This window comes from Trichechus manatus, unplaced genomic scaffold, assembly GCF_000243295.1.
Source record: "Trichechus manatus latirostris isolate Lorelei unplaced genomic scaffold, TriManLat1.0 scaffold00015, whole genome shotgun sequence".
Classification (NCBI taxonomy): Eukaryota; Metazoa; Chordata; class Mammalia; order Sirenia; family Trichechidae; genus Trichechus; species Trichechus manatus.
In genome coordinates this window covers 2,943,731-2,966,040 of record NW_004443951.1, presented here as the reverse complement: position 1 = coordinate 2,966,040, position 22,310 = coordinate 2,943,731, and the positions used below count along the sequence as shown (strand labels likewise).

At 44.8% G+C, this 22,310-nt stretch overlaps 1 protein-coding gene across 1 annotated transcript in view; it reads left to right on the top strand.

The window, feature by feature from the left end:
* The first annotated feature begins 8,734 nt into the window (after positions 1-8,734).
* Positions 8,735-22,310, top strand: part of SHISAL2A (shisa like 2A) — a 27,823-nt gene continuing 14,247 nt past the window's right edge. The window contains exons 1-2 of the mRNA XM_004372047.1: positions 8,735-8,916; positions 15,330-15,469. Coding sequence (XP_004372104.1) covers positions 8,735-8,916; positions 15,330-15,469 — 322 coding nt within the window. The remainder of the gene's footprint in view (positions 8,917-15,329; positions 15,470-22,310) is intronic.

Genomic DNA, 22,310 nt, shown 5'->3' with positions numbered 1-22,310 from the left:
GACACAACAATTTCTATGTATCTCAAAGGCATTGTGGTGAGCAAAAGAAGCCAGACATAAAACCAAAAAAAAAAAAAAAAAAAAAAAAAACTGTTGCCATCAAATGGATTCCGATTCAGAGTGACCCTATAAGACAGAGTAGAACTGCCCCATATGGTTTCCAAGGAGTGGCTGGTAGGTTCGAACTGCTGACCTCTTGGTTAGCAGCCAAGCTCTTAACCACTGCACTGAATACAAAGGAGGGCATATTATATGATTCCATTAATATACAGTTCAAGAACAGGCAGAACTAACCTATAGTGACAGAGAGCAGAGCAGTGGTACCTGGGGAAAGGATTGTGGGGTGGGGGGTAACTGCAGAGGGGCACAAGGGTTGGTGATGGGGATTGAAATGTCCTGTATCTTGATTGTGGTGGTGGTTACTACTACATTTGTCAAAACTCAACAAAACATACACTTAAAATGTGTGTATTTTATTGTTTGTAAAGTATACCTCAATAAAGTTGATTTAAAAAGAAAAAAACATTCAAGAGAGCATCATTGTTTGTAATAGCAATAAAAATTAGAAGGAACTTAAATGCTCAGGAAAATGGATAATGACTCACCATATATTCACAAAATGGAAAACCATATAGCAGCAAAAAAGAATGCACTAGATAGAACATACACACCAGCAAAGGCAAAACTCACAAACGTAAGATTGAAAAAAGCAGGTTCCAGAAGAATACATGCGGTATGATGCCATTTATTTGAAATTTAATCCCATGCAAAACAATTCCATACATTGCTCAAAGATCCACACACGTGATAAAAGCGTAAATAAAAGCATGGGAATGGTAAACTCCAAATCCAGGAGCGTGATTTCTTCTTGGGGGGAGGGAGGGAGGGAGGAGGAGTACACAGGGGACTTCAAACTGGATTCATAATATTTTTATTTCTTAAACTGAGTGGAGAGTACACAAGTAGCCCTTGCATTAGTCTTTACGTCCTTGCATTAGTCTTTATGTCATTTTGTGTATCTTAAAGATTGTATAATAAAACAAACAGCCAACCAATGAAAACCTCAGTTGAAAAGGGGGCTACAGAGGGTGGCGGCAACAATGGGCTAAAATATAGCAATGATTGTGAGAATGGCACAGGACTGGGGAAACGTTTAGTTCTGTTACACGTAAGGTCACTATGAGTCAGAGTGGACTCGATGGCACCTGACAACAGCAACAGTGAGCTGAGGAAAGAGCCTGGCTGGTTTTTTGGAGATCTTGGCCATTGTCCCAATTTGTCCAAGGATTTGACGTTCCACCATGGAAAAGTCATCTCTCCTCTCTGAGACGTAGAGCCTCATTCTGGAAGAGAGGGAAAATCATTTGGCTTGAGCATCAAATGAAAGGTTCTGAGAGCTGCTGGCATCCACCCAGAGGAAGCTTAATGCATGTCCACGTTCTTCCTTTGTTTCTCCACCAGCGGAGAACTGCAAGCTGGTGCAAAGACAGGCGGGTGGCGGAGGGAGCGTGGGTGGCCGCGTCCACCCGGAGAGGTCAGCCGGAGGCAGAAGGCGAAGGGGAGAGGGCGAGGGTTGCTCGCCCTCCGCCGTGTCCTGAACCCAGAGACCTGCCGTGAACGGCACTGGAGGTGGGACCCAGGGAGCAAAAAGGGCTGCTCCTGTCGCGGATTACGTCCAGGTGTCAACCTTGATTAACTGAGGTCACTGAGCGGTGCTGCCAATCACAGCGAGTGAGCTTTTCTTTCCCGACACTTCTCCAGGCGACAGTGCTGGAGGTGAGAGCCAGGCGTTTCCCGGAGCAAGGCTGCAGAGGGCTCGAGAGCAATGGCTTTGGAGCCCCACAGAAGTTGCCTCCAGCTATGGCTCCCCACGTGTCAGACTTCATGCTTTTGCATCTCCAGTCATCTTAGCTTCTGCCCTAATGCACACAGAGGGAAAGTGACCTGCCTAAGGTTACAGAGCAGATGACTGGAGCTTACTACTGTTAACTTACCTTGGGCAAGTTAACTAACCTCTCTGAGTCTCAGTTTTCCTATCCAGAAGGTGGGTGCATAGAACCTGGAGGACATTATGCTGCGTGAAATAAGGCAATCACAAAAGGACAAATATATGAGACCACTACTATAAAAAGACAAGAATAGGTTTACACACAGAAAGAACATTCTGTGATGGTTACTAGGGATGAGACGGAAAGGGAGAGGGAATCATTTACTAGATACCCATACCCATTGCCTTTGAGTCAATTCCGACACATAGCCAACCTATAGGACAGAGTAGAATGGCCCTATATGGTTTCCAAGGGGCAGCTGGTGGATTTGAACTGCTGACCTTTTGGTATCACTTCATCACTGCACGACCAGTAGACACAAGTTAATTCTGGTGAAAGGAAAGGCAATACATATCATGGGAGACGTCAGCACAACATGACCAAGGCAAAGGAAGACACCAAGAAGTACCCAGGAATAAAGGGCAACTATGGTAAATAGTATAACATATACAATTCTGCAACAACAGTAATAACAATTTGTGAGTGGATACCTAGGTAGATGTGCATGCGAAATAGGTGTGGGAGGACATACAGGAGTACACCTGCATGCATATATAGGTATGGTTGTGGATATTTCTATATACATATCTGTAAGAGCTGCATGTACACATATATACATATCAACTCGACGGCAACAGGTTTTTTTTTTATATGTGTGCGTGTGTATCTATATCTATATCTATATCTATATATATATATATACATATATATATATATAATAGAGTACATACGGGGCATGGTTGTGGAAACCTCCTCCACATAACCAGACACTTCTGGGGACTGAGTTACTAGGCTTGAAGGCTAAGGACCATAGTCTCAGAGGACATCTAGGTCAATTGGCATAACATAGTTCAGAAAGATAATGTTCTACATCCTAGTTTGGTGAGTAGCATCTGAAGTCTTAAAAGCTTGGAAGCAGCCATCTAAGGTACAATTATTGGTCTCTTCCCATCTGGAGCAAAGGAGAATCTACATTTTAACAAGATTCCCAGGTGATTCTTATGTATAATACATTTTGAGAACCACTGCTCTATTGATGGTTCTCAGAATTGGTCCCTAACCAGCAGCATTAGCATCGCCTGGGAACTTGTTAGAAATGCAAATTCTCAGCAGGGGTTTGAACCAAAACAAACTGAGTTCAGACTGCTAACCTCCTAAACTGTGAGAAAATAAATTTGTTCTTAAAGCCACCTACTGTGGTATCTCTGCTATAGCAGCACTAAGAAACTAAGAGGCACAATTATCCCTGCTTGCCTCATCCCACAGGGTTGTTGGGAGAAACGAATAGATTTTTAGCTGGAAAGGTGCTTTGGAAACTGTCTGCAACTTCCCAATTTTGCCAAAAGCCGAAGCTTCCTTTCTTCCTCCTAGCTGATCTCCATGACTCCAGGAGGCTTCTCTCCTTCCCACAGCATTCTGTCCCCCCACACCCCTTTACTCTCCATCTGATAAATGTTAGCTGACGCGGAGTCTGCCTCCAACTCATGGGGACCCCATATACGACAGTCAAAAATGCTGCCTGGTCAGAGAGGGTTAGGAGCTGGCTGAATGGACATGGGGAATCAGGGGTGGAAAGGAGGAGTGTGCTGTCACAGTATGGGGAGAGCAATTAAGGTTACATAACAATGTATGTATAAATTTTTGTATGAGAGAGTAACTTGAAATGTAAATTTCATTTAAACTACAACAATAAATAAATAAAAATAAAAAAGATAAATAATCAATAAAAACTATGAATATGTAGAACTTCCTGATCCTGCCTACCTGCCTTCCTCCACCCCTATATGAATACGTATAGTTCCCCAAACCTATAAAATGTAAATATTTCCTCAAATCGAGAAACTCAATCTGAGGTCGATGCCTCTGAGTTCCTGCTTGCTAGCTTGCAAAATAAACTCTTTCTTCCTCTCAAAACCAGTGTCTGAGAGATTGGCTCCTTGCACGCTGGGCACAGACCCATTGGTTTGGTTTCAGCCTGAGACCAGAAGAACTAGATGGTGCCCGGCTACCACCCATGACCTCCCTGACAGGGAACAAAACAGAGAGTCCCTGTTGGAGCAGGAAAAAAGTGGGGTGCAGAACTCAAATTCTAGTAAAAAGATGAGACTTAATGGTTTGATTGAGACTGGAGGAACCCCAGAAAGCATGGCCCCCAGACTCTCTGTCAACCCAGCACTAAAACAATTCCCGAGGCCAACTCTTCAGTCAAAGATTAGAGTGGACTATGGGACATAAAATGATACTCGTCAAGAATGTGCTTCTTAGCTCAAGTAGATATTTGAGAATAAATGGGCAGTTCTGTCCGGAGGTGAGACAAGAAGGCAGAGAGGGTCAGGATCTGGTTGAATGGACACGGGAAATCAGAGCTGGAAAAGTATAATGTGCTATCACAGTATAGGGAGAGCAATTAGGGTCACATAAGGATGTATGTATACATTTTTTGTATGAGAGACTAACTTGAATTGTAAACTTTCACTTAAAGTACAACAATAAAATAAAATTTAAAAAAATGCTGCCTGGTCCTGTGCCAATCCCATGATGGGTTTCAGATCAGGCTGTTGTGATGTACAGAGTTTTCACTGGCTGATTTTCAGAGTAGATCACCAGGCCTTTGTTCCTAGTCCATCTTAGTCTGAAAGCTCTGCTGAAACCTGTTCAGTATCACAGTAACCCACAAACCACTGCTGACAGACAAGTGGTGGCTGCTGCGCATGAAGTGCATTGGCCAGGAATTGAACGCAAGTCTCCTGCATGGAAGTTGAGAATTCTACCACTGAACCACCAGGGGGTTCAACCTGGAATGAACTGGTTTGAAGCCCTGGTCATACCCCACCGGACCAGCAGCAGGAGTGGCTCCCAGGGGCACAGGTCTGATTCCAAACAAAGAGGCAGAGATAGCCTGATTGATCAGATCTAGCTTTATTAGGGAACTCACAAACAGAGGTCGTTGCGAAGATTCTTGGGACAGACAGCTGAAGCACCGAGAGTCACCTGGGTAGAGGTCCATGCAGGGCAGTGTGGGGTGTGGGTTTATATACTCAGTGCTTGCGTGCAAGGATACGTGCAGGGGAACCAGGAAAAACATGTCTAATCTATGATGGATGGAGTTGTTTTTGTATTAGTTAACAGGTTTCAACTGGCGTTACCATGAAGTCAGGTGTTTGGTGTGTTTTTTCTTGGCCCAGGTCACTAACTCAGTAAGGTACTCTGGTTCTCTCCCAGAGTCCTATGCAGGCAGAACCCATCTTGTATTGTTCATGACCCTCACAATTGGGCACTGGGGCCCATAAGAGGGGTCAGATCTGGGTCTCCCCTTGAGGGAGTCTGAAGCACAGACAGATGGTCACAGTACAGGGAGGTGAAAAGGGAAATGCAGTGGCTGTGGGCACAGAGGCGGCTCTGGCTGTTCTGTCTGAGGGAGCAAGGTAGAGTTTTGAGAGGGTAGTATCCTCACCTGAAAGGTGAAGATAAAACCTGCCTCATGGGTGATTGTGAGATCAAATAAGAAAACTGGAGAGATTTGCTATTATTCCCCAGAAAATCCTTCCCCAGAGCTGTGTATCCCTGCAAACTAGGATCTGTATGGCAGACTCTAATGGAGGTGCACTTTGGCCTTTTTATTTTATCAGATGGACATTGGTGGTTCACCGGTTCAAAGCCCTGGGTGCAACACAGATCAGAGGCACAGTTGCACATCAGCATCTGAGGAGCTGACCTGGATGAAGGCAAGGAATCTGAAACACAGAGAGATAAAGCCAGGAGCGGGCAAAGCTGGGACCTGAGCGCAGATCCCCTAATGCCCATGATCCATCTCCCACACATCCAAAGCAAGGGGTGGAGGAATTGGGGATGGGGAGAGGTCCCAAAGCATCACATTAACTGTTCCTATTCTATCCACCACTGTGAAAAATATGGAGAGCTAAAGATTTTGTGATCTTGAGCTAGCTCCTGCCCCATGTGTACTATGGGAGGTGTCAGATACAGTGGCTTTCAAACCTTTTCAACCTGCCCCGAAGTAAGAAATGCATTTTATATTGTGATCCAGTACATAATACATACATGATGAACATATATGTAACCAAAACAAAAATTTTATAAAAGAATACTTAACTTCTTTTACTGTACTTTAGATGAAGGTTTACAGAGCAAACTAGCTTCTCACTAACCAATTAATATACATAACGTTTCATGATACTGGTTGCCAACCCCACAACATGTCAACACTCTTCCCTTCTCAACCTAATGTTCTCCATTACCAGCTTTCCTGTCCCTTCCTGCCTTTTCATCCTAGTCCCTGGACCGGTATGCCCATTTAGTCTCATTTTGTTTTAGGGACCTGTCTAGTCTTTGGCTGAAGGGTGAACCTCAGGTGTGACTTCATTACTGAGTTAAAAGGGTGTCCGGGGGCCATATTCTTGGGGTTTCTCCAGTCTCTGTCAGACCAGTAAGTATGGTCTTTATTTATTTTTTAGTTGGAATTTTGTTCTACATTTTTCTCCAGCTCTGTCTGGACCCTCTGTTGTGGTCCCTGTCAGAGCAGTTGGTGGTGGTAGCCAGGCACCATCTAGTTGTGCAGGACTCAGTCTGGTGGAGGCTGTGGTAGTTGTGGTCCATTAGTCCTCTGGACTAATATTTCCTTTGTGTTTTTGGTCTTCTTTATTCTCCCTTGCTCCCAAAGGGGTGAGACCAGTGGAGTATCTTAGATGGCCGCTCACAAGCTTTTAAGACCCCAGACGCTACTCACCAAAGTAGGAAGTAGAATATTTTCTTTATAAACTATGTTGTGCCAATTGACCTAGATGTTCTCAGAGACCATGGACCCCACAGCCCTCAGCCCAGTAATTTGATCCCTCAGGGAGTTTGGATGTGTCTATGCAGCTTCCATGACCTTGCCATGGACAAGTTGTGCTGGCTTCCCCAGTATTGTGTACTGTCTTACCCTTCATCAAAGTTACCACTTACCTTTTGTCTATTTAGTGTTTTTCTCTCCCCACCCTCCCCTCCCTCATAACCCAAAGATTGTTTCTTTTTGTGTGTAAATCTTTTCATGAGTTTTTATAGTAGCGGTCTCATACAATATTTGTCCTTTTGTGATTAACTTATTTCACCCAGCATAATGCCATCCAGATTCATCCGTGTTGTGAGATGCTTTGCAGATTCATCATTGTTCTTTATTCTTGTGTAGTATTCCATTGTGTGCATGCACCATAGTTTGTTTATCCATTCATCTGTTGAGGGGCACCTAGAGAATATTTAAATTTTTTTTATCTGTAGTACATTTTTTTCTAATCCATTTCATTTTTGTTTAAATGCTGGTTGTGACTCAATAACAGGTCCTTTCAACCCCAACACTCTATGATTGACTGAATGAATATTAACAAACTAAATGAATATGGACAAACTAGAGCTCTGGCTCAGTGTAACTGAACCAAGTTATGTTCCTCTCAGCACCTCAGTTTCTCCAATGTACTCTGAGAGGACAGACAGGCGATCTGTGAGGGCTTCGTATAGCTCCTTCAGATTGTGGCTCTCTGATCCTACTGAGAACACTGCACTTGTGATCTGGAAATAATTTTTGAGAATGGAGAGGCCAGCTGGCTTTGCCCTGGTTGGAGTTACCATCTGGAATAATCCACCACCACCAGCACCCCCACACCCTGCCCACCCCACCACCTCCCAGGCCAGCGGTGGGAGTGTGAACAGAACAGTACATGAGCTAGCTGCTCAGGGAAGGGAGGACTCAGGCAAGGAAGCCAGAGAACGACGGCATCTAAAAAGTCCACTGGAAAAGAGGCGCTGTGTGGGGTGGCAGGTAGAGCAAGGACTTCAGAACTAACCAGATCTGGGTTAAAATCCCATATGCAGGTTGAGGAGCCCAACGAAATGACTTCTCTCTGGCCCTGAGCTTCCATCTGGAAAATGGATTTGAAAACCTTTGGCCTCTCTGGGTTGTTGTAAGGGGTAAGTGAAGTAGTATGTTAATCATCTCCAAATTGACCTCAGAGCTGTGTGGTTGCTTGGCTGTCTCCTGCACTAACCTGATCTCCCCTGAGATTCCCAGCGCCCAGCACAGTGCCTAGCACTGGGCGAGTGCTCAATGCAGATGTGGAACCCACGACCGCGGCTAAGAATTCCCTCCCTGCCACCCTGAACACATGTCACTGCGCCCCAGAGCCCTTGTGCACACACTGGGAAAGCAGAGGGTCGAGGGTGCTCCCTCCTCGTCGCTCCGCGGGTAGCCCCCGGCTCGCCCCCGCGCTCGGGCCCCCGCCCGGCTCCCCGGGGCTCTGCACTCCTGCAGCGTCTCCGCCGACCTCCTGCCTCTCCTCTCCTCCGGCACCTCCCCTCCCGCCTCGCGGGGTCCGCGCACCTGGGCGCCTCTCTCCGTTCTCCGGGGCTCTAGGACTCTCAGCTGCAAGTCTCCGCGCCTCTTGCTGGCTTTTCTCTCTGTCTCTTTCTATCTCTCTGCCCCTCTATCTTTCTCTGTCTCTGTCTTCTTGTTCTTCTCTGCCTCTCTGTTTCTGTTTCTGCTCCGCTATCTCAGTCTCTCTTTCTCAGCCTCAGTTCTGAGTCCGTCCCTCGCTCTCCGGGTCCTCGGTCCACGTCCGGCCGCCCGTGCCCTCCTCCCGCCGGCCGTCCATCCTGTGGCCCGAGGTGGCGGCGGTGGCGGGCCGGCGCGGGGCGAGATGAGCGGCGCCTGCACGAGCTACGTGAGCGCTGAGCAGGAGGTGGTGCGCGGATTCAGCTGCCCGCGGCCAGGGGGCGAGGCGGCCGCGGTCTTCTGCTGTGGCTTCCGGGACCACAAATACTGCTGCGACGACCCGCACAGCTTCTTCCCCTACGAGCACAGCCACATGTGGTGGCTCAGGTACCAGCCCCGGCCCTAAGCCCACCTTGAACCCCACTCTAATCTCAGTCCCCACACCCTATCCTCAGCCCAGCCCAGGGCTAAACCCACACCACACCTCAATCCTCATCCAAAGGACCGTTCCAACATCAGCATCCCCCACCCCCTTACCCCCTCATACCCAGTACTGACCCCAGTTCTCACCCTATCACCAACCCAACCATCCTCTCAAGTGTTGCTACAACCCCTTCTCACCCCATTCCTTCATCCTGACTCCAGCTATTATCCAGATCCATGCTTGAACCTCACCCTAGCTTGACTCGGAAACAACCCTCACTCCATCCACATTCCAAACTTCACTCTACCGCCACCCTCAACCCAACCCTGAATCAATATCTACCCTCACCCTGAAAGCAAATTACCATCTTCCAAACTTCACAGGAAACCCAAACCCCATCCCAACCATCATCCAATTGCCCATCAGGGTCCTTGTTCTGATATCAGTACTAACCTCACCCCTACCCTTACCCAACCCTCCCGGTGATAACCCCAGCCCTCACTCTATCACCAACCCCAACCTCCTCCTCAACCCTCCCTGCAAACTCACCTTAGCTCCATTCCCCTATCCTGACTCCCAACATTATCCAGACCTATAGCCAAACCTCGACCCCAAGCCTTAACCTTCATCCAGTGCTACACCCCAACCCAATCCTAGCCTCAGCCCCAACCTCAACCCTATCCTTTCCTCTCATAGTCATTCTTTCAGCCACCCCTTACTGAGCACTGACCATGTGCCAGACCCTGTGGTGAGTGTGGGGTTGTAGTTTACCCTTTAGCTAAGGCAGGAGACCTGGAGGTCAGAGCTGACTCCAAGTTCATCATGGGCTGATGGCATAATGCCACAGCAGATACCACCTCAGGCAATATCAACAGAAGCGTAATTTGGGTGAATTCCCCCCACAGGACCTCACTGTCCCCACTTGTTCCAGGGAGGAGATGGCTAGATCAGCCCTAACATTCCTGGAACCTAAGTTTGGGGCTTAGGCCTCAATACCACTGGGTCTCCAAAGGCTTCGCTCAAAAACAGGGCTTGATGCTGAGCCTGCTCTGGGAAACGAACACCAGCAAAACTGGAGCGAGCCATCTCAGTAGGTAGTGAACTTCCTGTCCCTGGAGGTATGTGCACAGAGGTCACATACCCTCTGGGTGGTAAAGGACAGCATCATATGCTACTAAAACCTCTCTGAGCCTCTCTCTTTTCATCTACCAAATGGGGATGATGATCAATCACTGCCCTGATTCCCAGACAGGGCAGTGGCAAGGATCAAAGAAGGTAACAGAGGTGAAATCAACTTGGCATGTGCCAGTGACAATAACAGATACTATTGCTTTTTTGAGGCTGCTCAATCTATAATTCTAAAGGCTTTTTGGATGCATATTTGACAGCTACCTGTAACCCAAAGAATCATATTAACTTATTCCCTGTTCATTCATATATTCATTCATTTATTATAGCCTTTGCTTTGTGCCAGAAACTGGGGACACAGAAATCTATTATTCTCTACCCCTGAGGAGCTCACAGTCCACTTAAAGAGATATGACATGCACCTAAAGTAGAGCAACGGAGTATTTGTTGGAAGACACACTTAGCTTAGTGTACTTCACACTGAGTTGAGTGCTGAAATATGATTATTCTGACCTCCTTTTGAAGTACAGAGACATTGTGGGGATTTGGGGCTAGTCACAACCTGGTCCAAACCTTGGCTCTGTCAAGCTCAGTGGATATAGGCAAGTTATTTAATCTCAGAGCCTCTTCTTCAACCTTAAAATGGAGATAGTAATACCTGTCTCGTGGAATTGTAAGGCTTTGGTGAAATAATACACGTGAAAGTGACTAGTGCATATAGTAGGTGCTCAATAAAAATGAGTTCCCTATCTCTGGGTCATAGGTGGGGAAAGTGAAGCTCAGAGTATGAAAGTGGCTTGTCCAAGATCCTTTAGCAATGTCATAGCAGATTTGGATTTAAAGAATATTACCTAGGACCATCCAAGTGCTGGATGCTTTCACACATTCACAACCCTGGCATGTGTTCTCTCCATTTTACAGATGAGAAAACTTGAGAGAGGTTAAGTTACTATCAGGGAGGATCCCAGTGAGGGGAAGTGGCAGAGCTAGGAAGATATCTCAGGTGTGTCTGCTCCATGAGTGTCTAAATCTAGCCTTACTCTTTCATAACCTACTCTACTCAGGTCATCTGAAAACATGCTCACTGACCCTTGACTCTCTTCTGGACACTGTGCTGGCCCTTGGGGATACAGAGATGAGTAATCCCCTTAGCACCCAACCAGGACCCAATCCCTTTTCCACCACTCCCTTCCCTGTACAGAGCTCTACCTCTTCTGGTTTCTTCTGTTGCCTTGGAAACCCTCTTGATACATGGAGTGCTTTAGTGGTTCAGACAATGGGGTAGAGTGTTGGATGGGTGACTTCCCATGTCAGTGTGCTTCCATTCTGTGACCCCCAAGGGCAGCTGGAAGGTTCCAGTATGCAGAGTCTACTCTTTCTGGGCACGGGACATATGTAATGTTGTCCGTAAACATCATGGACAATTGCAAAGCGGAGGAGGGGAACTGAGTGCCCTCGGATGTCTGGGTGATCAGTGTACTCCAAACCCTGAAGTGATTCTTTTGGCATTCTCCTGACAGCCCCACCCTTGGAAGGTGGAGACCTGGCTTTGTCCTAGACTCCATTTGGTCCTATTCATGGAAAAAAAAAAAAAAAAATCCGTTCCCAACAAGTCGATTCTGACTCATAGCGACCCTATAGGACAGAGTAGAACTGCCTCATAGAGTTTCCAAGGAGCTGCAGGTGAATTTGAACTGCTGACCTTTTCATTAGCAGCTGAGCTCTTAATCACTGCACCAGAAGGGATCCTTTTCATGAAAACTAGCCTTAAAAAAAATAAAAATCTCCAGGTAAGCACCATTTCCTTGGAGAGTGCTCAAGGAGAATTACTGTCTTTAAAATGTGTCTCAGGAAGTAAAGCCTCCCTGTGAAGAAGCGGCTGGTGCTATTATACTGTCTGGTCCAGTTTCCAAACAACCTCCATCTGCAGTTCTGTCTTTTTCCAGGACAAGAACCATAAGGCAGTAGCCTTGATGGAGGGCAGACTTGGTGGTCAGGTATATACTCTGTCTTTTCACAAATGAAGAAAATGAAGTTCAGAGAGGTGAAGTGATTTTTCAGCTTATATGTTGCAGAGCCTGGATTTGAACTTAGAACTGCCTGACTCCAAAGCTCTTGTTTGTTAGGCTGCCCCTCCAGTTCTTCCTAAGGGGTCAAGTGGGTTTTCTATCTTTCATAATCATAAAAAACTTGACAGTTGCCATCAAGTCGATTCTGACTCATGGTGACCCCATGTGTGTCAGAGTAGAACTGAACTTTATACGGTTTTCAATGGCTGATTTTTTGGAAGTAGATCTCCAGGCCTTTCTTCCAAGGCACCTCTGGGTGGTCTCCAACCTCCAACCTTTTGGTTAGCAGCCAAGCACGTTAACTGTTTGCAACACCCAGAGATTCCTTCATAATCATAGATCATTGCAATCCTAGAAGGCTGGTGGTGCTCTAATCCAATTTCCCACCAAGGGCACGGATGTCTAACCACTGACAGATGCACTCATCCAGGTGTTCTGCCAAAACCTCTCTAGTGATGGGGAACTCATCACCTCTTTAGTCTGTGGATTCACCATGGGACAACTCTGATCATTTAAAGTTCCTCTTCTACTAAGCACAGATTTCCCTCTTTGAACCTCTGCGTTTGTTCCCAGCTCTGTCCTCAAGGTTGGTTCTTCTGCCCCCAGACAGACCAGCAGAGACTGTAGATAGAAATGTGCCTGCTCCCTAACTGTCCCACCCCCCCAGCTCTCTTACCCGCACCTTCAATGACCTCATTTTGAGGCCCCTTTCTATCCAGGTTTCCACAGATAACCTTTTTAAAGGGTGGCGTCCCAACCTGTGCATATTTTTCCCAGGTAACAGCCCTGTAAGCAGTAAGTATATCTCAAAAGAGAAAACAATGTTTAATTAAAGTACTTAAAAGATCTAAAAAATACTACATGCTCAATGTGAAAAGGACAGGACAAACAAAAAGGAAAAGAAATCGAGGGTAATCCAAAGTCTTGGTTTGGGCTCCCCGGAAGAAGACCCTGAGACACAAATTTGCGGGCAAGTTGTTCACATGAAAGATAATCCCAGAAAACGCTGGTAGGGGTAAGAAAGTGAGACAGGGAAGGGGAAGAGGTGTAACAATAAAAGGAGTGTTACCGAGCAAGTCACCACCGAGAGTAACCACAGCTTAAACTCGCTGGACTCTGCCAGCCACCCCAGAACGTGTACCTCACAGTTATCCCACCTGACGGCGAGGAAGCTGGGGTACTTACATACAGCTCCTGTCAGTCATTTGTTATGGGTTGTTGAGGGGTGGGAGGCATTAATTTTCCTGCACTCTGGTCTGTCCAATGTATAGACAGAGGCTGCTTTGGCCCCAAATAAGGCCTTAGGCAAAGAGATGCAAATGCAGGAATTGAAACTCTGGCCAGAATACTCCATAATGATAAGACCCAATGGGACATGGACAGAACATATACAGCATGTGCTATACCCAGAGACAGCCTGTTCACATTCTGGTGTATTTCCTTCCAACCTTTCGTGTATATATTTATGTTTAAGTTGGAATTATGCTATATATTCAATAGTGCATTCTGCTCTTTTCACTTAACATATCTCATAAGAAAGCATTTATCCATGACCTTAAACATTATTTGAAAACATGTTTTTAATGGCTCTCTACTATTCCATTGCAGGGATACCTCGCAATTTGTTTAGCCACAGGAAGGCAGACGCCAAGATTCTCAGGTGTTTGTGTTTAGTGGAAATTAACTATCAACTAATTCTGCACAAGTGGCAAGGACAGGAGTCTGGGGCTAGAGTGTGGGAAGAGGCAGAAAAGCTGAGGAAGGAGTGGTGGTCAGGGAGGTTGTTAGGTGCCCTAGAATCAGTTCTGGCTCATAGCAACCCTGTGTATGACAGAATGTAACACTGTCTGGTCCTGCCTCAGCAAGTGGGAAGAGCCAAAGGCCTTGAATAAAGTGTCCTTGGAAGACTGGCCTGGCATGGGAAGCAGGAGAAGGGATGACCAAGGAAGCATTATCATGAAGGGGACATTTGAGATAAGCCTTCTAGTCAGGTAAAGTTCAGACATGGGGAGCTGATGGGGAAGGATCATGTGGAGCAGAAAAAACTGTGGCTCCAAATGAGCCAGGAGACAATTGTCTGGAGACCAGGTAACCTAGGCCTGCCTTGGGGCAGGGGCAGTGAGGTTGGAGGGTATTGAGGAAGGTATTTCAGACACGGAGCCAACAGGACATGATGACCCACTAAAGGTTGGGCCAGAGATTACTGTGAGGCTGGAAGGACAGCTGGTTTTTATTGTAGGCCTACTGTGTGTCTTGATTTTAAAAAAAACAAAAACAAAAACAAAAAACCAGCAGTGCTGGGAGGTCATCTCCAGCTCTCCGGGATGGGAGCAAGGAGAGAAAGAGGGAAGAAGAAAGGGAACACACATACTGAGTCCCTACTACATGGTGGGCTCTGAGTGACATCATGTTACGTATGTGGTGAGTGCTTGGCACATAGTTGGTGCTCTTTCTCATGCTTAGGGACAGAAAGCCTGTTCAAGACAGGTAAAAACCAGTTGCTGTTGAGTCAGTTCTGACTCATGGCGACCCCATGTGTGTCAGAGTAGAACTGTGCTCCATAGATGTTTCAGTGGCTAATTTTTCGGAAGTAAATTGCCAGTCCTTCCTTCAGAGGAGACTCTAAAACCAAAACAAAAGCCATTGCCATCGAGTCAATTCCAACTCATAGTGACCCTATAGGACAGAGTAGAACTGCCCCATAAGGTTTACAGGGAGCACCTAGTGGATTCAAACTGCTGACCTTTTGGTTAGCAGCCGTAGCTCTTAACCACTACGCCACCAGGGTTTCCAGAGGAGACTCTAGGTGGACTCAAACCTCTAACCTTTCAGTTAGCAGGTTAACCGTTTGCACCCCCAGGGACTCCTCAAGACAGATAACCAAAAATCAGCACCAAACCCCTTGTCATTGAGTCAATTCCAACTCACAGTGACACTATAGGACAGAGTAGAACTGCCCCATAGGGTTTCCAAGGAGCAGCTGGTGGATTTGAACTGCCAGCCTTTTGATTAGCAGCCTAGCTCTTAACCACTGTGCCACCAGAGCTCCTAAGACAGGTAAGGACACAACAAAAGTCAAAGTTGGTTCATTCCTACAGCACCTACAACACATCTACTACACCACACTGCCTCCCAAGTCTTCATGACACTCAGCGCCTGTTATGATCTTCTCTCCCCAGTATTGGTGCTCTGGTGGGCCTGTCCATAGCAGCGATGGTCCTCCTGGCCTTCATTGTCACAGCCTGTGTGCTTTGTTACCTGTTCATCAGCTCCAAACCCCACGCAAAGCTGGATCCAGGCTTAAGCTTACAGGCAACAGGTAAGAAAGAGGCCCCGTGGTTTCCTTGGTATATTCAGTAGGCTAGCATCTTTACAGAGGGGAGATATTTAAAAATAATATTCAAAACATTTGCCTAACAAGTGTTCCTAGAATATTCAGAAGCAGCAGCACATTTATCAGGAGGTTCATGGTCTGAACATTTCCATCCCAAACTCTTCATGGGTTCAGTGTTTATCGAAATAATTTGATGTAGTCAGCACTCCATTTGTCACACGAGGACTAATCCATATTGTGGATTTTCTAAAACAATATTTTCATTCTAGCCTAGTGAGTATTTGGGAGATACAAACTATTTCTAATATTACCCAAATAATATAGAATTAAAAAAGAAAATCTGCTGCTCACAAAAACTCACGATTAATTCAGAAACTAAATATAGATTTTTTTTTTTTGATGTCACGTTTTGGACTACCCATTCCTTCATTAGGGTAGACCACCAAGAGCCTTTGTTGTTGCTGTTAGGTGCTGTCAAGTAGATGTTGACTCATAGCAAGTCCATGTGACACAGTAGAACTGCCCCATAGGGTTTTCTAGGCTAGACAGGAGCAGATAGCTGGGTCTTTCTCCCAGGGAGCTGCTGGGTGGATTTGAACCATCAGCCTCTTGGTTAGCTTAACTATTGTGCCACCGGGGCTCCGTCAAGAGTCTCTAAGGGGCCAAAAAACGAAAGAAAAACATGTTGCTTTGTCACAAGTCTTTATTACACACCTACCATTTTTATATCCTCTTGTAAGTTACTGTGAAAGATACAAGGCCCTATTAGCGAAAGATCTTTCCATATAGTTTGATAGATACGGCTCAAAACAAGTTTTATTATCTACATTTTACAGATGAGAAAATCAAGGCTGAGAGAAGCTAGGTGGCTTGCTCAAGGTGTCACAGCTAATAAATGGTGGGACTGGAATTCAGTCCATGCCTGTCTGCCTTGAGTCATGCATGTTCTTTCCTCTGCCCACTACTCTGGGTCTGTGCAGTATATAATTAAGCAAAAATTGTTTAATATCAAGTGTAAAGAGGGTTTTAAAAAGAAGAGGGATCACTGAATTATACATGTAAAAAATGTTGAAATGGCAAATATTTTGTTATACCACTATTAAAAAAAAAAGAAAAGGAAAGGGGACTTATTAGTGTTAGATTAGTGAAGGAGTGGGTTAGGCAAAATGGAAGAGAAAAGGCATTAATATTGGATAAAGGTATGTGGGCAGGACTGAGTAAGACCCATGCAGGGACAGGCTCATTCACTCTGGCGCACCGTAGGAAACAAGGCCAGGCAGGATGGGGGAGGGACTTTACACTAAGCAGAAGAAGTAAGATTGGCAGCTCTCACGGAGAAAGACAGAGAGGGTTGAATGCTATCATTTGTAAAAGGTGAATTTTCTAGCTTAACAATAAGAATGCAAAAAGCAACAATACTAGAACCCTTCTCAGATCCTGGTGACTATGCATACTCCTGCTGTGGCTGAGCAGTGAAAAGCAGGAGAGATGGCTTTTGAGAGTAGAAGGATGCTTCCGGCTTCCCTTGAAGTCAGGGGTGGTGGCAGGGGAACAGGAAAAAAGCCTGAGCGTAGACCCAGCCTGGGAAGACCAGACAGCCCCGGCTGCTGCAGCTTGTATAGAGAAAGATCATAGGATTATTGATCTTTACATAGGTTTATTGATAGGCCATCAAGAACTTCTAAGAAGCCAAAAACAAAAACCCATGTTGCTTGGGCATGAGTATTTATTGCACACCTACCATTTTTACAACCTCCTACAAGGTACTATGAAAGATCTAAGGCCCTACTGGCAGGAGATCTTTCAGTATAGTTTGGTAGACAAGACTCAAAACAAGTATTATTATCTTCCTTTTACAGGTAGAAAATCAAGGTTGAGAGAGGTTAGGTAACTGAAGGACATAAAAAGTTACTGACAGACATAAAAGAACCTGACTATATGTAGATGGATGGGAAAGTTCAATATCATAGAGACGTCAGTTCTTCCTAAATTAATCTAGACATAAAATTTCCCCAAAAAATATTTCATGAAATTTGTCAAACTAATTCTAAAATTAATCTAGAAATGTAAAGGTGCAAGAGTGAACAAAACAATTTTGAGAGAGAAAGAATAGGAGAGACTTGCCCCAAGAGGTAACAGGATATTTTATAAAGCTGTAAGAATCTGTGAGTGTGATATTGGCACAAAAATTGATAGACATAATCAAGCAATGCAGTTGTTCTCAATCAGGTGCAAATTTGCCCCCAAGGGATTTGGCCACATCTGGAGACATTTTTTATTTTCACAATTGGGGAAACATCCTATAATAAACAGCTCCCCCCAACAAAGAATTATTCAGCCCAAAATGTCAATAGCACCAAGGTTGAGAAACTCTAGGATAGAGACAGAGTCCAGAAACGGACTGACGAAAATATAGGAATTTGACTAATGATAACGCTAGCATTTCACGTCAGTAGGAAGGGGACAGACTTAAAAAATTGTATCGTGACAATCAATATCCATATGAAAAATATAACATTGGATTTCTTATACTACTCATACCACACAAAAATAAAATCCAGGAAAGTTAAAGACTTATATGTAAAAGAGAAAAAATCACATATAGACATATAAAAATTTATCTGTATTTATACATTGCCATATTTTTATGCAAATAACACACACCTAGAAGCAAATACAAAATGTCTTTTATGACCTTGGCATAGAGAAGCATTTCTTTATAAAAATGAAAATAAAACAAAAGACTTTCACTTCCAGGAAGATGGAGTAGAGGTACTTTTCCCTATTCTTCCCCCTACGTACAACTAAAATCCGAAACATTATATATAAAACAAACATAAAATGACTCTGGAAGGTGGAGAGAAGAAGGCAGACTGGATAGGCACCTTGAAACCTAAGTAACAACACAGTGGAGAGCACCCTGCATTTTCTTTGTGCCTCATACATCCCAGACGTGGAGCTGAAGAAGCTGGCAACCTGGAAATGCCAGCGGGCATAGATGAAAAAAGCCCCGACAAAAGCCTCTTCATTCTAGCCAGACAACCAGGAAAGTGGCAGCCTAGCAAGACAGAAAACTTTTACACAATGACTGCTTTATACCAGCCAAACACTACAGAAAAAAAACTGGTAGCTTTGCCCCCACCCACACCAGCAAAGGCCAAGTGGGGACGCTAGCTTGCATCCTCAGCAGGCTGTACAAGGTGCCTGTCATAATTTGAATTATGTCCCCCGCAAAATGTGTGTATCAATTTGGCTGGGCCACGATTCCCAGAATTGTGTGGTAGGCCTCCATTCTGTGATTGTAATTTTATGTTAAAGAGGATTAGGGTGGGATTGTAACACCACCCTTACCCAGGTCATATCCCTGATCCAATGTAAAGGGAATTTCCCTAGGGTGTGGCCTGCACCACCTTTTACCTTACAAGAGAAAAAAGGAAAGGGAAGCAAGCAGAGAACTGGGGACCTCATACCACCAAGAAAGCAGTGCTGGGAGCAGAGCGTGTCTTTTGGACCAGGGTCCCTGAATAGAGAAGCTCCTAGTCCGAGGGAACACTGAAGAGAAGGCCGACAGAGAGGAAAAGCCTTCCCCTGGAGCTGACGCCCTGAATTTGGACTTTTAGCCTACTTTGACTGTGAGGAAATAAACTTCTCTTCGTTAAAACCATCCACTTGTGGTATTTCTGTTATAGCAGCACTAGATGACTAAGACAGTGCCCCATCCCCATAACCCAGACTGGGGTGTATCAGAGAAGACAGAGTAGGGATCAGAAACCATGGATATCAGGAGGAAGTGACACAATATTTTTCAAGTGCTGAAAGAAAAAAAAAAAAAAACTAACAACCCAGAATTCTGTATCCCTCAAAAATGTCTATCAGGAAAAAAAAGGGAAACCAAGATATTATCAGAAGGAAAACTAAGGGAATTTGTTGCCAGCAGATCTACCCTAAAGAATGGCTAAAGAAAGTTCTCTAAACAGAAAGGAAACAATAAAAGAAGGAATTTTGTGACATCAGGAAGAAAGAACTACAGAAAGAGTAAAAATATGGGTAAATATATTTTCCTTATCCTCTTGAATTTTCTAAATAATATTTGATGTTTGAAGAAAATATTATAACACTGTCTGGTATGGTTCTAAATGAATGTAGCAAAAATATTTAAGACAATTATAAGCACGTGAGGGTACCGGGGGGGTAAGATATCTACATTTCACTCGAACTGGTAAAAGGTCAATACCAACAGACTATGATGAGTTTTATATATATATAATGTAATCCTTAGAGCAACCACTAAAAAAGTTATATGAAGAGATACACTTAGAAACACTATAGATAAATCAGAAATTCTAAAAATGTTCAACTAACCCACACAAAGGCAGGAAGAAGAAAACAGAAATGAAAAAACTGAAAACAAATATTTTAACGACAGACTTAAGCCCCACCATATAGATAATTACATTAAATATAAACTGTCTAAATACACCAACTATCAATCTACAAATACAATGCAATCCTGATCCGAATACCAACAGCATTCTTTAATGAGGTGGGAAAACTAATCATTAACTTTATATGGAAAAGAAAGAGGCCACGAATAAGTAAAGCATTTTTGAAGAAGAAGAACAAAGCAGGAGGCCTCGAACTACCTGACCTCAAAACCTGCTATGCAACTACAGTAGTCAGAACGGCCTGGTACTGGTACAACGACAGACACATTGATCAGTGGAACAGAATTGAGAACCCAGATGAATGAAAGCCACTCCTGCTTTTCACTGCTCGTCCACCAGCAGGATTTTTCTGTTGCCAGGGTTTGAGACAGCTTGTGCTCTTGCTCTTTGCTTCTTCTTTTCAAGATGGAAAATGCATTTTCTGATCTTTTACTAAATGATAGTTTTTACCTCTCTCTGCTTTTTGCTCAAACTCAGTTGTTAGTTCCCCCTCTTTGTTTTCATTAAGTGTTGCCCCCTTCTTTCTTCTGAACCCACAGTATCATCCCAGGAGCCTCCTGCCCCTCCTCTTACATCTGAGACAGTTTACAGGCCCACTATCTTTCCTTCATGAGAGCTTTGCCCTTTACTCAGACTTTCATTTCTACTTGTTCTCTTGCTCTTCAGTAGGATACTCCTAGAAGGCATGGAAAGAAGAGATCATCACCCCCATTTACAGCAGAGGAAACCAAGTCTCAGCCAGAGGAAGTGAACTGGCTAAGCCATATGGCTAGTGAGGGTGTGTTGCTTCCCTGTCAACCCAGGTCTTCCAGACTCTAAAGCCTGTACTCGTTGTACTGTCTGTAATCAAGAATCTTATCTCTGAGTGTGCGAGCAAGGGTGGGGTGGGGAGTACATTGGCAAGAGCAGAGTGGGGATGGAAAAGCAGTTTCTGGAAATTGGCTCCACCTGTTGCCCAGGCCCTCTGAGTTTAGGGTCCCAGACAGTGAGGGGAGGGGGGGACTGCCTACAGAAGCTGACAAGTATGTCCTTGGTGAAGGGTAGGAAGGAGTAGGCACAGCCCTGGGCTAGAACACCAGAGAACCTGGCTCATTCATGGCTTTGTCACTGCATTGTGTGGCCTTAGGCAAGTCACGTCTCTGTGAATTTAATCTGTAAAATGTGGACAGTAATACCTACTGTGATGGTTAAGGTGGTGTGTCAACTTGGCTGAGCCATGATTCTCAATGGTTTGGCAATTATCATGTAGTTTGGCAGTTATGTAATGATGTAATCAATTCCATGATGAGATCTGCTACGAGCAGCCAATCACTTGAAAGGGAGTTTCCTTGGGGGTGTGGCCTCCCTCCAGTATATAAATGGATGTTCCATCAAGGCTTTTGCTCTGGATGCTACAGCCAGCTCGTCATCATCTGACCTCCAGTTCTTGGGACTTGAGCTAGCAGCTTACTTGCCGATCTTGGGATTTGTCAGCCTCCACAGCCTGTAAGCCAGCAGCCTGCTGTCTAACCTGCCAATCTTGGGTTCGTCAGCCCCCGCAACTATGTGAGTCGGGAGAAGTCTCCGGCCTGACACCTGACCCACAATCTTGGGACTTGCCAGTCTTTACAACTGCATGAGCCATTTCCTTGAGATAAATCTCCCTCTCTCTCTCTTTCTCTCTCTCTCTCTATATATACATATATGTTGTTGTTGTTAGGTGCCATCGAGTCAGTTCTGAAACACTGCCTAGTCCTGTGCTATCCTTATGATGGTTGTTTTGCTTCAGCCCGTTGTTGCAACCACCGTGGCAACTCATCTCATTAAGGGTCTTCCTCTTTTTTGCTGACCCTCTACTTTACCAAACATGATGTCCTTCTCCAGGGACTGGTCCCTCCTGATAACATGTCCAAAGTATGTGAGACAAAGTCTCCTCATCCTCGCTTCTAAGGAGCATTCTGGATGTACTTCTTCCAAGACAGATTTGTTCATTCTTTTTGTAGTCCATGCAAAACATTCTTCGCAAACACCATAACTCAAAGGTGTCAATTCTTCTTTGGTCTTCCTTATTCATTGCCCAGCTTTTGCATGCATATGAGGCTATTGAAAACACCATGGCTTGGGTCAGGTGCACCTTAGTCCTTAAAGTGATGTATTTGCTTTTGAACACTTTAAAGAGGTCTTTTGCAGCAGATTTGCCCAATGCAATGCGTCCTGGGATTTCTTGACTGCTGCTTCCATGGGTGTTGATTGTAGATCCAAGTAAAATGAAATCTTGACAACTTCAATCTTTTCTCTATTTATCATGAAGTTGCTTATTGGTCCATTTGTGAGGATTTTTGTTTTGTTTTGTTTATTTTGAGGTGTAATCCATACTGAAGGCTGTGGTCTTTGATCTTCAT